The 17,153-nt window shown below is 30.0% G+C and overlaps 1 protein-coding gene and 1 long non-coding RNA gene across 2 annotated transcripts in view; both read left to right on the forward strand.

Annotated features, from left to right (window-relative positions):
- Positions 1–6,183: 6,183 nt before the first annotated feature.
- LOC105128591 (40S ribosomal protein S3-1-like) lies at positions 6,184–7,026 on the forward strand. The gene is made up of 3 exons (XM_011030319.1): positions 6,184–6,334; positions 6,408–6,555; positions 6,637–7,026. The coding sequence occupies exons 1-3, from the start codon at positions 6,305–6,307 to the stop codon at positions 6,951–6,953; spliced, it is 495 nt and encodes a 164-aa protein (XP_011028621.1). The 5' UTR covers positions 6,184–6,304; the 3' UTR covers positions 6,954–7,026.
- Positions 7,027–7,404: 378 nt separating this feature from the next.
- Positions 7,405–17,153, forward strand: part of LOC105128592 (uncharacterized) — a 21,780-nt gene continuing 12,031 nt past the window's right edge. Inside the window, exon 1 of the long non-coding RNA XR_842904.1 lies at positions 7,405–7,891. This is a non-coding gene — a long non-coding RNA (uncharacterized LOC105128592). The remainder of the gene's footprint in view (positions 7,892–17,153) is intronic.

The following is a 17,153-nucleotide window of genomic DNA, read 5'->3' on the forward strand; positions in this document are numbered from 1 at the left end:
GAGCGGTTGTTTGAGAAAACAATTTCCAACCCACCTGGGCTACTTCTTTCTTGTTAGGTAGACAATCCGGCAAGTAACGGTTACCCCATCAAAATCCGTTAAAAAGAAATACACAATGGAGGCTTACATGGTCGTTAACTTCAGGGCCCATGAGATTAGTCGTGGTATGCGCAAGCTGGCCCAGACACCCACGTTAATCTAAAAAAAATCAGTAAATAAAAAATTTAAAGAGTAATTTAATTAATTAAATTTTAAATTCCTTTTTTAAAAATTATTAATTCAAATTTTATAATTAATTACTAAATATTTACATGATTATTAAATTTAAAATTTATAAAATTAATTAAGCTACATGGAAACTCGTCAAGATATTTATGATAATAAAAAAATTAATAAAAATATATATATATAAATAAAATATAATATTTATTTTTCTAATTAAAAATAAATATGATATATCTAAATATAATAAAATGATATAATTATTAAAAGTTTTATGATTTTTTTTATTTAGATAAATCTTGGAGTATCTAATCATACTATAAAAGAAAAGGAGGTTGGTTGGATTAAAAGTTTGAAGGGACATGTAATTAGAAGCATAACAAGAAAATCAAATAATTAACACTTTGACTTTATGATAATCGACAAATTCTAAGACATATCGCCACAATCACATGATTTTGTCATATATCTCTTATTGATTAGTCTACTATAAAGGGATAAAGTGATAAACATAATTTATATAATGATTTCTCTGAAAAATCATATAGAGGATGCATCTCTCCTACGGTTATATGATCAACGGCCTATGTTGGGTTCCTGCTTTTCTTATTTTGTGTTTTGTCTTAAATCAAAACAGTAGCTTCCAAGGGATGGTTGTTTTTTCATTTGAAGAATATTTTTAATTTTTTTTATTTTTTAAATATTTTTAGATCATTTTAATATAATAATATCAAAAACAATTTTTAAAATATAAAAAAATATTATTTTAATATATTTTTATTTAAAAAACAATCAATAATTAGATTCTCAAACACCCAAAGACAAGTGTAACAACGACATATTCTAACAAATCCAGACCGAAAGAAGTAAATCAATGTCTTAATCACATGATTCTAATACCAAACAACCATCCAACTTCCAGGAATCTTCCTCTTGGCTGAAATTACTGGTAAAAAATTAATAAGCAATCATTTAATTCCAATTGCATGTTAAGATCATGTTTTTTTAAATTTTATTTTTTTATTTAAAATGTAATATTTTTTATATTTTTAAATTATTTTAATACGTTAATATCAAAAATATTTTTAAATAAAAAAATTATTTTAATATATATAATTTTAAAAATACTTTAAAAAATAACCATTAACACACTAACCAACACTAATTAAAAAGACAGATGTTGCCACCACAAACCTTGTGGGTTTCCCGTCTGCATGAGCTAAGAACGACGTCTCTCCAGGCATCGATGCCGATTGTGATAAAAGATGACAGGTAAAACATCCACTGCCATCACATCCATGAAAGGCAACTAGATTTTACCTTTAATTGCAAAAAAAGAAAGAAAAAAAACGATCCTCTTTCCAGGAACGTTCTTCGATTGAAAATTTCTGCAGCAAACAAACAAGCCTGGATCATTGTGGAGGATAGGAGAGGAGCTTTCTTCCTCCAATAATTATTGACACGCCACCCACAATATCGTACGTTCGGGTACTGTTACTAGCGATCCGTGACTAATAGAATCTTTTGGGACTGAGATTCTTTCATTTTCCTCGGATTTACTTTTTTTTTTTAAATTATTTGCTTCCATTTGTTAAACTTATACTATTAAATTCAAAATAAATTAATATAATTTTATAACATGCTAAAAACGATGAAATAATAACAATTCACTATTTTTTTCTCCTCTGATTTGCGTGCCTAAATCAAAAGAGAGTATATTATTATCACATCCATATGTTTCTAATAAAATAATTAGTTAATCCTTTCCATTTAAAAAACAAACTCATCGCTGTGTTACTTCATATTCGTATTTTATTTAATCATGTGGTTAGTTTTATTTTAAAATATCATTTATTTATAATCAAATCTTATAACATTATCATAAATGTATTTTTTAAAATATTAAATAAACATATTTAAAATCAAATTAAAATAAAGTACATTGTTATGGTCTTAAAATCATATTTAAATTACATAACGATTGACTATGAAATCAAGTTAGGTCTCAAAACCATGTTTAAATTACATAATGATTGACTATGAAATCAAGCTAAAAAGAATGATGTTTGCCATATCTTATTTCTTTATAATCTATTTAAGAGAGAATCCTACAATTTCAATGTAAATAAAAATTTGAAGCTTTTCACTTTCTTTTCTTAACATTCTAGTTTAAAATATAAAGAAATTGTAAAATAACCAACTTCTACAAAGTAGGTACCACTATTATACCATCTAAACTAATAATCATAAAAATTGAAATGAAATCGGCAAGTTAGAGCATAATGCTTCAGCCACGCCTTCCATACACTTACTTTTTGACAAACCTTTTATCCACATGATTGCTTATAACATCACTGCTCCTATTAATATGACACTTGTCCTCAAGTGCAAAAGAAGAAAAATGATTGTAAAAAGAGTGAACATCCTCTCAAGAAGAGTTTGTAGAAGATAACTTGTCTCAATATACTAAAACTAGGTGCTAATTATTAACTGAACGAGAATCAATAATTGCTTTCAATAGAGGGTGAATTTCACTTGGGGTAACAATAGGGTAACAATAGGTAAAATGGGTTCAATGAGAACTAAAATTCCATGAAAAAGTTTAAAGTAGGGCACATGAAAAACAAGGTGTAGCTTGAAGGAGGAGAGAAGGTCTAAATTATAAGCTACAAAACCCACTTTGGCTAAAATAGGAAAGGGGCCATAATAACAGGGTGAGAGTTTAATGTGCTTGTTGGATGAGAGACTAAATTGGCACTGAAGTTGAAGTTTAAGTAGAACTCAATTGCCTAGATATTATAGAAATGATGATTTTAGTATCATACCTTGCCTTCATGAAATTTTGAGCTTGAAGTAATCGATTGTAAAGGTCTTAGAACACCACATCACTTCGAATGAAGTTGCTTCAAGGGAAGAGTGGTAGCTAGTGCTATAACAGTACTCCTCTTAAGACAACTATTGAAACCAGCGGCAAGGATTGTCATTTGTAAAGCAACACAGATACATCTCGATAATGCTATAGACAACTAATTTAGTTCCATTTAACCATAACAATTCAGTCAAAAACAAACTCGTAAACATTACATCATGATCACTAAGGCAAGTCATGAAGTTTGAAAATATCGTTAAAGAATAAATGGGTCTACACTCACATCATTATATGGATGAGTAAGGGGAATAAGATGTACATACTTTAAAAAATAATCTACCACAACTAATAAAACAAACTTCCTTTAAGAGGTAGAGAGTCCCTCAATGAAATTTATACAGATATCTGACCATATCTAAAGCGAAACTAGCAAAGGTTAGAGAAACCCTATAGGATGCAAGTGTTTAGTCTTGTGTTCTTGGCAAGCAAGATATTTTTGCATAAAAGCTTATATAGAAGTCTTCATTCCTTTCAAATAGAAATCTTGGGCGACGCGATGAAGTGTTTTATGATATCCTTTATAGCTATTATTATAGACAACTAAGATAATATTTTGCTTAACAAATAAACTCGCTGCTTAAAGAAAAGCAAGCCATTCTTATACTCCTAGGGCCTAATAACTTTGTCTTGCTGTATATTTTGCTTCAACAGTTGCAATTGGTATGAAATTTGAATCTTGGTGTGAATGGAATAAAAAAGAGGTAAGTGAGGCATTGAGAGTGAAGCAAGACTAAGTTGGCCCTCGAAACAGCGAGATAAAGCATCAGCCACTTTATTTTGTTTGCTCGCAAGAAAGTAGTGCCCTCGTAAAATCAAAACCCATAAGTTTATTTAGTCAATATTATTGTAGTGAAATGATGATGTGTTGTTCTAATAAAAACTTGAGGTTGTAATGGTCTGTCTAGACAGGGAAGTAGTGCCCTCATAAATATGCTCGCTAATGTTTGATTGCTTTGTTTAAGGCAATAAGCTCCTTTTTATAAGCTAGAGGACTTTTATAATGGAATGTAAGGGGTCTGCTGAAATGTTCAACTGATCAAACTTTTTGTTGTAACACTACTCCTATTCTTGTATCCAAGGAATCATATTCCAAAATAAATAGTATGGTAAAGTTAGGTAGTGTCAAAATAGTGGTGCAAGTCATAACAATTTTTAATTCATCAAAGCTTTAAATGTGCTAAGGGTGTTAATGAGACCGAAAGGCATATCTAAGAACTTGAAATGGCTGTGATGGGTGCGAAATGCTATATTCTCTATGTCTGTAGGGTACATTCCTCACCCCTTGATTAAACTTCTTCGTGTGTATTTGATATTATGATGTAGAATGTTTTTTTTAATGTTTTTTTTTAATTTAAATGCATCAAAACAATGTTGTACTTAAAAATATAAAATTGTGAGAATTTTTTTCAATTTCATCATCCAACATTAGATTTATTGGTTATTAAAATTCATAATTTGCCTTGATTTATTTTTTGTGGAGTTATCCTAGTCTCCTTATTTGATTTTAACAGTGAACCCGAGTTGACATAGGTCATTGTTTGTTTCTTTATTTTATTTTCAATATAATCATTTAAAATTGGGTTGATTGAGAATTGTTTTTTATAATTTATTTTTTATTTACTTTCTATGAAGTTATCACAATTTTATAATCCGGGTAATGAGTTAATCTAACTGATTTGATTTTTTTTTGTTGATTTGTGTGTTTTTTTATGTGTGTTTTAAATTATTTTTAATCTTATCTTTCAATATTGAATTGATTGTGAATTAAGCTCATAATTTATTTTGATATGCTTTTTATAAAATTATCCCAATTTCATGACCTAGATCTAGAAGGTTAATTTACGCCGACTCAGCTTGATTTTGTTTTCAATATTAGGTGGAATGAGAATTATATTTAATTTTTTTATAGGATTATCAGGGTTTTATGATCTAAGTAACAGATTTCACAGGTTAATCTAAGTTGATACAATTTGATTTAATATGTTGTTATTTCAATACATAAAAAAAATATCATCTTGATTTTTTTTAATTAAAATATATATTTTTTTAATTATTTAAATTATCTTTAAATTTATCAAGTCAATTATATTAAACTAAATCAATCCCTATATAACTTAATTTTTTTCTACTAAAAAATATATTAAGAACGATATTATATCCAAAAAATAATTTAATTTGCCCGAAGCAGACCACGCTCAATTATCTAACAATGATCTAGTTGCTGGCTAAGCTGACTATCATACTCCATACAACACGGACCCACCTCCCTCCTAGTGCTATCAAAGGAGGCATGACAAACATATGACTGCGGAGCCCCGTTGATTTTGAAAAGGACTATATTGGAATTATCGTTAGATGGAAAGTTTTGCATATCATTCGACATCTCGAATTCCTCAATGGCTAGCATTGCAACACGCTTGTTATATACTCTTCCACCATGGCAATTCCTTCATAATAAATTGCCTACATAAATTAAAAAAAAAATATTGGAACGGGAAAATCTTTTAGAAAAAATGGCTCCATGTATCTCTTATGTTTTATATGTTATTTCCATTTTATCCTTACATGTTTAATTTTAATTAACCCATCTTTAAAAAATAATTATGACCTCTTCGAGCCTTCATTTCGTTATATTTTCATCTTTTAAACTAATAAAAATATATCAAATTACACATGATCAAGTTCATATTTATGTGTTCAAAACATCAACAAGAAACAATAGAGAAAAATAAAAAGATTTGAGATTTTAGTTAAGGTTCCATAAACTTAAATTAAATACACTAATTTATACGATAATTTATTCCATATATATTTGTATTTGTGTGTGTGTGTGTGTTTTCTTTGAAGGAGGGCTTGTATTTCTCAATTAATAAAAGATATATATAAAAAAAAACAAGAGAAAAAGATCGTCTAAGAGCCTTCAAAATCCAACTTGGGCTATAATTTGTGTCAATCTAACTATATCTAAAACTAGGCCCATCTTTCGTAACATCGAAAACCAAACACGGCCACCGTTTGCTGAGATGAGCCTGGCTGGCTTCTTTATTTTTTTTTTAATGCACAGACAACCACTATTCATTAGGGTTGAGCCTGCGCTTTTCGCTTCGCTTCATCTTATAGTTGGAGCTTGAGTAAGTCCATCTTAGAGTTATCATGGCCACTCAAATCAGTAAGAAACGCAAGGTAAATTGCAACAAGATTTGATTTCCTCATCTCTAATGAAACAAAAGAAGAATCTGATGAATTCGTTTTATAGTTTGTTGCGGATGGAGTTTTCTACGCAGAACTGAACGAGGTATTGACTAGAGAATTGGCTGAGGATGGATACTCTGGTGTTGAGGTTAGGGTTACTCCCATGCGCACCGAGATCATCATCAGGGCTACTCGTACCCAAAATGTTCTTGGTAGCCTTTTCCTCCTCTTCTTTTTTTTCGCTCAATCAAATGAACAATATTTTATTCAGATTCTCTGTTATGTTTGTTTAGGTGAGAAGGGAAGGAGGATCAGGGAGCTCACTTCCGTTGTCCAGAAACGTTTCAAGTTTCCGGAGAATGGTGTCGAGCTCTATGCTGAGAAAGTTAACAACAGGGGTCTCTGTGCCATTGCGCAGGCCGAGTCTCTTCGTTACAAGCTCCTTGGAGGTCTTGCTGTTCGCAGGTATCTTCACTTATCTGGTTATCTATCTACGCGCTGGTTTGCTGTCTACCTGCTTGTTTTGCTTGCATGTGAATTCTCTTGTTCTGTTCACCAAGTCATCTTTACAGCGAGTTGGGTTATTTTAAAATGTCCATCTCGTGTCTGAGGGTGACAATATTTGTTAATGCCATCAATTCCTTATAATCCAAGGATTGCAACTGTTGTTCCTTGCACTGAACTTCTGATGGTAGATGCCACCTTTTTATGACCAATCATTATTGGGCGAGCCTTGCAGATTAGGAAAACAATTTCCTGGCATGTGTACCCTTGTAGCTACACTAGTATCGTTTATATCACGTGCAATATGATCCAGTGCATTGTTATGATGGTTTTTTGTTATGATGTTTTTTCTTGAGTAATATCTTTTCTGCCTTTTCTTTTTTGTGGAAAAGAATGATTGTCGAGTTCAAGAAACTGCTTTTTCGTTGTTGATCATTACAGTTCCTAAAAATATTGTGGATTTTGACTTTAATAATGTCATGCTGTGCATGGAGAGCATGAATGTTTCATTATTAGATGCTTTTTCATTACATAAATGGATTGGACGATTGTTTGGTCCAATTGACTTCTCAAATCTGTCTCAAAACGGTACTAATCCAGGATTAGCCCTGAGCCTTTTTGTTTCTATATTGCTTTGCAATGTTTTAACCAATGCCTTTATCTCAATTTTACTCCAGAATGTTCCTTTTTAATCAATGTATTTTTATTTACGTATTCTTGAAATTCATTTTGATGGAAAATTCTGCTAGGGTAACAAATAGTCTTTGTGGGTTTCTTTATTTTATGTTCATCTTTTCAAACCTTTTAAAAAGGTAGCTCCTGCAATGAAGGGATTTGCCCCGACAGCTGGCGAATGTTTTGGTAAGTTCGATGATCCTCGTGAATGTATTATTATTTGATGATCATATTAGGAGTGAGCATTTTCAGTTTTGTTTGATTTTTGATAAATAAAACCAGCCAAACTGAATTTATATATATTCAGAATCAGACCGAACTAGAAACTGATTCCAACCATCTTGTTTTGGTTTAGTTTGGTTTTGTAACGTTTTGAGCTTTTGATAGTTACACCCAGATATCCAATTTGTTTGAGCTTTCATATGTTTTTTATTTTATAGCAAAATTTAAATTTTAGTCTCTAGACATGCACTGTTTTGGTATTCTTCAAGTTCAACAAACATTAGTATACTTTTAGAACTACATAGAATAGAATTTTAAATACATATAGCATCATGGCTTCGATCATTGAAGGTTCCTTTTCTCCCACCTTTTGATTTGATGGCTTGATTTTCTAATCCATTTATTTCTACAGTCTCACCGCCTTGTACAAAAGGGCTGAAGAGCTGCGTTCCTTTAGCAAGCAGCCGAGAACCCACCAGCCTAGACCTGACAAGATGAAAGAAAACCAGTCATTAGCATTCAGCACCCGTTCAGAATACTCTATTCACAATGCTTACAGAATTAAAATTGCGCAATCCAATTGCACAAATGATTGAAAAAAAAGCAACCCATTTTGTTAACCAAATACCAGGCAAAAGCTTTTGATATATGCTGATACAAATCAATAGATTAGAAAACATGCAGCTATATTCAGAGTGTTATAAATGGCCAAGTTATATAATTATTGACAAAGCTACATGTGGGTTCTAGACACCATGACTAGCCCTAAATATGGTGCTAAGAGCTGTTAATTTATGATTGCTGATTAGATCAGTCAAACTTTCTACAAAATGTGCAGGCATGCTGCCATCTGCTACAAGCATATTCATCTCATGCACATGGCAGGGAAATTGAACGTCAAAAGATTACCTACAATGGTGCTTAGAGACCAGGAGCTAGATAAGTCTACAACTGACAGGGCAAACATCACAAACAACAGTGATGAATGCTCGTTGCCTTCCTTTCTTCTGGAGCTACACAAGTCTACCATAGAAATTGCATAAATGAAATAAGAATTACCGATTTAGTAGCAGTGATGAATGCTCGTTGCCTTCCTTCTCTAGAGAGCACTTTCCACACCAACTCGAGAAATCTTTTTGATATTTCTTCATCTTTTTGAAGACCGAACTGTATAGAGACAACAGTCACAACACAACAAACTTTGAAGAGATCAAATGCTTGCCAGTACAAGTGAAGTTCAATGTGAGAGGCCTTTACTCCTTCAATCTCATATTTAATTGTAATCAAATTATTTCTTTTCTTGAAGTCATGTGATGTAAGATTTACATGCAAGGAAAGGAAATACCTTCTGCACAACAGGAGTAAATTGATCCTATGACCAGATTGTGGTTCTAGCACCTTCAGCAGACCTTTGCTGGTTAGCTTTCAATAATTTTGGTAACAGCTTCCATAGTCTCGGATTTGTTCTCAAATTTGGAAAAAAGTTTTCAATTTCACTGCCCGGTGTTGGGTATCAAATAACAGTTAACTTCAAGCCCGATAAAGCTAAATACAAGCGCTACAAAAGGAATTACTTCCCATAACAGGATGGCAACCAATTTGAACAGAGCATATTAAAAGAAAGGCTAGGCACTGTATAGGCATGATTTACTGTATATTATAATAGTGGAATTATATTCTTGCCCATTAGAAAAAAAACCATTATAACTAGCCTGTAGGGGTCGATTAGTATTTTCATAGGGTTCATTTTGTTATTTTTCAATTGTTGAGGGGTATTTTTGTTAATTTATAAACTTTTTTTTTTTTTTTTATAATGGATCTATTATTCAAAGCAATTTTTAACTTAACTATGGTTAGGGACATGGTTGGTTTTTCATTTTTTTTTAGAAGAGTGCAATGACCCCATCATTTTTTAAAGGAAAATTCTCAAAGCATCAGTCTAACTTGTCATTTCATGATGGTTTTTTAGTAATTATTGTTTAATTTTTCAAGTGATATCTTTTAACACATAAAAATAAAAGAGAAAACAAAAAATTGTTGATGTGTATGCATGCATAGCACGTGCCAGCTACTTTGTTGCCTTCGAGCGGTGCATGTGAATAATTGTGGTGCTAGAAAAAAATATTCAATCGTGCCATTGGATGCGTCTTGGCATTCTCTTCCTTGCTGGGCAACGCGTGTATGGTGATGATATCTGGTTGATTTTGCCTTTCCCCCTTCATTTCTCTCTCATATGTCTTAGTTTTTGCGTTGCTAATGGAAAAAACACAGCAACCCTTGAACTTCTTTTCTTTTTAGATTCAATCCTTTTTTTATTTGAAAAAAATACTTCAAATTGGAAAGTTTTTTCAATTTTATCCTCAAGTTTTTCATCTCTTGAATTTGGTCCCTTTATTTTTTATTTTTTTGGATGGCTTATAGATTTTATTTGTTTCTTGTGATTTCATCCTCATTTTTTTTCTTGGCTCTTTTGTCAAAGTTTTTATAGTTTTTAATTTTATTCTTTAAATCAAATTTATGACTTTTTTTCAATTGTAATAATATTTTTTTTTCAGTTTGGTCTCTCTTCTTTTGATTTGTTATTTGTGTCCTTACTTTTTATAAATTTTTTTATGATTTTTAATTTTATCTTTCAAATTAAATTTATGATTTTGTCATAATAATAACAATGATGATAAAATAATATTATTATTACTACTACTACTAATAATAATGATGATAATATTAATAATAATTTATTATGATAGTAATGATAGCGATGATTGTGATAACAATAAGAATAACAACAGCAACAACAACAACAATAGTGGTAGTGATAATTATAATTAAAGAAATAATAGTAATAATAATGATAAAACCAATAATAATGCTAATAATAGTGACAATGATTGTAGTAGTTTTTTATGACAGTATTAACTGCAATGATAATAATAATTATGAAATAATAATGATAATAATGATTATGATAGTAAAAGTAATAAAACTATTAATAGTAACGGTAATGGTAATGGTAATACTGATGCTATTAATTGTAACAAATAATAATATTAGTAAGGTTGTAATAATAATAATAATAATAACAACAACAACAACAACAACAATAACAATAATACTGATTGTGTTAATAACGGTTATAATAGTGATGATAATAATAATAATTTATTAAAATAATAATAATAACAATAATAGTAAAATTATGATGATAATAGTAATAGTAGTAATAGTTTACTATAATGACCGTAGTGGTTATGATATCAATAATTATACTGATGATAATAAAAACAGTAATAATTATGATGATGATGATGATAATAATAATAATAATGATAATGATAATATGGTTGTACTGTGATAATAGTTGTGGCGACGACGGCAGCAACAACAACAACAACAATAGTGCTAATAATTTTAACAATGATAATGATATTGATAATAATACTATTAATAGTAATAATAATGATAATAATAATAGTAATATTAATTTGTTATAACAGTTATGGTAATGATAATAGTGAGAAATATAAAAATAATGGTAATATTAGTAGTAGTAGTAATAATAATAATAATAATAATTATAAGAATAATATTAACAGTAATAATATTACCGATTATAATGATAATGATAATAATGATAGTAATAGTAATAACAAAGATAACACTAATAATAATAATGTTGATGATATTACTTAATAATAATAGTAGTAATTGTGATAGCTATAATGATATTAGTAGTAATAGCAATGATAATAATAATGATGAGAATAATAATAGTAGTAATAATAATAATAGTAATAATGCTTCAATCGATATTAGATTTGCTGAGAATTAAGTTCTACTGCCTTTTCATGTATGATATTTTTTATTTAACAACTTGGGTTATGGGTTTAAAAAGTTTACCTGGCTCAACATCCTTTTTTATTTTTTACTGATTTTATCATTCAACATTAAATTTTTAAAAATAAAAAAAAGTCATTCGAGTTTCCTTTGAATCTATTAAATAAACTATCTAACATCAAGTTAGCTCTTATATAATTTAATTAAAAACTTGCGTTAGACAAAGATTCAAGTTAAGAGATTTAAAGATTTATCTTTTTACATGGGTTTGATAGCATTGCAAAAAAAATCCCCATGCTCTTAATTTTTTTTTAATGTTTTTTAAAAATGGTATGGTCCGTAATATGGCGCAAATAAATGAACTAGTGATATGTAAAGCAAGAAAGTATAAATTTGAGATGCTGGTTGTCATAAATTTAAAAGCAAGTTATGTAAGAAAATATATTTATAACCAAATGATGATATCCAAAAAAATCTAAGTAGCTTAGAAATAAGACTTATTTATTTGATAATCAGCTAATCTCTTAGTTCTAGCAATCTGATATATTCTTTATAGCTAAGGTGACTTATAACAAATGTTTGATGCCTGGTAGCTTGTACCTGTAAAAGGTCATCTTTTATAGATGTGAGACTCTCAAATGCTTAAGTATCTTTGCAGGGAGAGAAAGTTTAATGATATTCTATAAAGATAGGTTTTGAAAATATTTATACAATAAAAAATAAAAATGATAAACTCTGAACTTAGTAGATTCATAGGATATTTATATCCTACAAGTCTTGTCCTTATATAGAGAAGAGGAGCTAAAGAGCAATTTTACCTTTATAAATTAATGTGATATTTTGAGTTGTATTTCACTTAAAATAATATATATTAGATCAATATAAAATTTTGAAGGACATGTGTGAGGTCCTAAACAATTAATAAAGGACTCATATGGGATCTTAAAAAAATTCCTTAGTATTGGACTCAAGCGAGTTGACTGAGCCTGATAAAGACAAAAAATATGACTAGATGCATTGTATGAGCTTATGTTAGCTATGTTTGAGTGCATACCTGAGCCTATAAGGGTTTTAGCTTGGCATTTAGCATCCAAGCTGGGTATGATATGGCATGCCTAACTTAGGGGTATGCCTAGGTTGGGCGTGATATGACACGCCTAGTGTGGGCATATGCTCACCTTAAGTCCATATAGTAGCCAAAGCTTGTTCCTCATAGTTGGGCAACATACCTAGTATAGATCTTGAGTACTGTCTAAGCCTATAGGTCTTGAGTACTGCCTAAGCCTATATATCTATAGGAGAGGTTTTTTTAGGTTTTTTTTTTGAGTTTGTTAATTTTGAGTTTATCACTAACCAAACATGTATTAGAGTCCAAAAAATTTAAAAACTTTTCATATTAATGAACATTATAGGTATGGAGAATTGATTTTTTAGCAAAATTAAAAAATTAATCAAGGCCAGACTAATTATCCACTCTATATATAAATGTCATTTTACTATACCATATTAGAGTAAAAAACTTTTTATGCCGAGTCTAAGTTAGAAAATTCCTTCCCTAGATCCTATAACAAAAGAAATAAATTCCTGATTATGCTTGGCTAAAAGTTTTTCTAGTAATATTACATTACTTATTCAAAAAAATATATTATAAAAAAATGTAAACCACATTTTAATTCCTTTGAAAGAGAGAAAAAAAAAACATAGTTAAAAATTGATTACCTAACTTTGGATAGCTTTTCTTTGTCAAAAACTCAAAAAAAGGCAAAGCCTGCCAATGTCTTAAATAACATAAGCATGTTTCAATACCTTTATAAACCTTGAAAAATTAGCACCAACTCATCACTTAAAATCACTTACTTTTAATGAATGTAAAGCAATAATTGAGAGATAAGTTTGATTTATTACTGGATAAATTAAGGCTATTACTGCTGGGGATCGAAAGAGAATAAGAGATTATTTGGATGACAAAGATAGACTACTAGTTGTGATGGTTTTATTGGATTTTAGGTGGAGATCTAGAGAGAACCAGAGAATAAGAAAATATTGAAAATAAAAACTATAAAAGACATTTAGGAGAACTAAGGGTTTGCGAAGTTAAATTTTAGAGTTTTATTTTATATCTATTAGCCTTTTATAATAGGGTTTACATGTTGGTTGAATCAATTCGGTTTGATATAATTCAATCAGTTTTGGACTTTTGAAACCAAAATAAACCAAACAGATGTTTTAGGTTTTCTAATTGGTTCATTCATTTTTTTTCTCAGTTTTATTTTTTTGGATAATATTTTTGGTTTTCTTAGTTTAATAAGGTTTTTGTTTTTTTCTCACCCTGTGATCAAACTACTTTATGTGTGTTTGATATTATAATGTAGAATGCTTTTTCAAAAATACTTTTCATTTAAAGATGTATCAAAATGATGTTTTTTCAGTTTTTAATTTTGACACTAGCAAATCAAAATCATCCAGAAATATCAAAAAAATCAATTTCATGTCTTTTCAAGTAAAAAATATTTTGAAAAACACTTTAAAAAACAGATTGTAATGTAAAAACAAATACTTACTTCCTCTTGTTAGGATTAAATGAACATAATTGAAATGAGTTCTCATGTGTTTAAGCTTGGATTGCCTTGTCGTACTGATTAATACTTAAAAGTGCATTTTTATCATGGTTTTATATCATCATTTTGCACTTGAAGTATCAATAACTCCTTAACTAAAACATGTTTTATAATAATATATCTAATAACCTAAGATACCTTTAATTTGTGGTAAATATTCATTTTAAATGCAGGCCTATTAGATAAATGAAAGGATTGATTTATGAATTTAAGAACTGAAATTGAAAGGATAAAGAGATGGCCAAACATAGAAAAGAGATGTCGGTGCAATCCAAACCGGAACACTGTTCGGTAATTGGGTCATATCTGGAGCTACAGATCTCAGATTTAGGTCCAATTTATATGGATGGAAAGGTAAGACATAGGCCTACAACTTTCATATGGAGCCCAAGATCTAAAAAGGCCATTATCAAGTCCAAATTGTAGCAACAACAAAGAAGCCCGAATCTGTCTTCCAGCCCGAGCACTGTTCGGTATTTTGGCCATATCTGGAGTTCTAGAAGTCCAAATGAGCTGAATTTTTTACACAAGAAAGCTGAGACAATTGCCTACAACTTTCATGTTTGCAACTGGCTCCAATTTTGACGTTATCAATGACGTTTTGGGCAGACAAGAGAAGATAAGGATTGTCACCAAGTCAAAAGTTGGTCACCCACTTATCAATTAGTCATCAAATCAATAGTTCCCATTTTTGGCCTATAAAAGGAGGCATTTGCCATGCATTTAGGCATCTTGATTTCCAGATCAAGATCATGCTCTTCCTTTCTCTCTTTGTATTTTTTATGCTTTGTTTTCATTAATATTAAGTTTATGCCTTTCATTTCCTTTCCTTTACTTAGTTAACTTTTATGTTCTTATTTTGTTTATCTATTTTGCTTTCTTTCATTATGTCTAGCTAAGTTAATTATGTCAAGGTGAAAAGGTTACACTAATGGTGTAAGAATAAGTATAATGTAAACTTAATATGGACTTTAATGTTTGATACTAACATGTTTTATATTTGCTATCTTGTTCACTCTTTAATACTTTGCTTGTTAAATGACTAATCTTGATTTATGTTACATAACACTTGGTACAACAAATGTTTGGCACTTTCATAGCCCATAATGTATGGTATAACCGACACCTGAGCTATGAAAGGAACTTGATTTGTTGTTAACATAAGTTATAATCATGAATGCTTGACGAGATTTACAAGTATTAGCATTAATTGAATAAGATGACTAATGTAATCATGTTAACAATATATAATCTGATTGGAACCTCCTTTGTGTGTGGTTTCCAATTCAATAATAAGAGTTTATACTATACTTGTTTGATATACCATAGAAGACATCAACCTTTTAGTCATGTCACGTACCAAAGCATAATATCAACTAGATTTTGAGATTTCTTTCTATACATTTAAACATGATTGATGAGTACTTAAAAATACATTTTTATCAAGGTTTTATATCATCATTTTGCACTTGAAGTATCAATAACTCCTTAACTAAAATATGTTTTATAATAATGTATCTAATAATATAAGATACCTATAATTTGTGGTAAATGTCTATTTTTAATACAGGCCTATCAAATAAATGAAAGGATTGATTGATGACTTGAAGAACTTAAATTGCATGGATAAAGAGATGGTCAAACTTAGAGAAGAGATGTCGGTGCAATCCAAACCGGAACACTGTTCGGTAATTGGGTCATATCTGGAGCTACAGATCTCAGATTTAGGTCCAATTTATATGGATGGAAAGGTAAGACATAGGCCTACAACTTTCATATGGAGCCCAAGATCTAAAAAGGCCATTATCAAGTCCAAATTGTAGCAACAACAAAGAAGCCCGAATCTGTCTTCCAGCCCGAGCACTGTTCGGTATTTTGGCCATATCTAGAGTTCTAGAAGTCCAAATGAGCTGAAATTTTTACACAAGAAAGCTGAGACAATTGCCTACAACTTTCATGTTTACAACTGGCTCCAATTTTGACGTTATCAATGACGTTTTGGGCAGACAAGAGAAGATAAGGATTGTCACCAAGTCAAAAGTTGGTCACCCACTTATCAATTAGTCATCAAATCAATAGTTCCCATTTTTGGCCTATAAAAGGAGGCATTTGCCATGCATTTAGGCATCTTGATTTCCAGATCAAGATCATGCTCTTCCTTTCTCTCTTTGTATTTTTTATGCTTTGTTTTCATTAATATTAAGTTTATGCCTTTCATTTCCTTTCCTTTACTTAGTTAACTTTTATGTTCTTATTTTGTTTATCTATTTTGCTTTCTTTCATTATGTCTAGCTAAGTTAATTATGTCAAGGTGAAAAGGTTACACTAATGGTGTAAGAATAAGTATAATGTAAACTTAATATGGACTTTAATGTTTGATACTAACATGTTTTATATTTGCTATCTTGTTCACTCTTTAATACTTTGCTTGTTAAATGACTAATCTTGATTTATGTTACATAACACTTGGTACAACAAATGTTTGGCACTTTCATAGCCCATAATGTATGGTATAACCGACACCTGAGCTATGAAAGGAACTTGATTTGTTGTTAACATAAGTTATAATCATGAATGCTTGACGAGATTTACAAGTATTAGCATTAATTGAATAAGATGACTAATGTAATCATGTTAACAATATATAATCTGATTGGAACCTCCTTTGTGTGTGGTTTCCAATTCAATAATAAGAGTTTATACTATACTTGTTTGATATACCATTAGTGGAACCTCTAACCTTGACATTTGTTATTATTATTGTTTAATCCTTACATTAATTTTCCATCTCCAAGTTCTCATCATCTTCTTCTTCTTCTCTTTCTTTATTATTATTATTATTATTACTACTACTACTACTACTACTACTACTACTACTACTACTACTACTACTACTACTACTACTACTACTACTACTACTACTACTACTACTACTACTACTACTACTACTACTACTA

This window comes from Populus euphratica, unplaced genomic scaffold (assembly GCF_000495115.2).
Source record: "Populus euphratica unplaced genomic scaffold, PopEup_1.0 scaffold111.1, whole genome shotgun sequence".
Lineage (NCBI taxonomy): Eukaryota > Viridiplantae > Streptophyta > Magnoliopsida > Malpighiales > Salicaceae > Populus > Populus euphratica.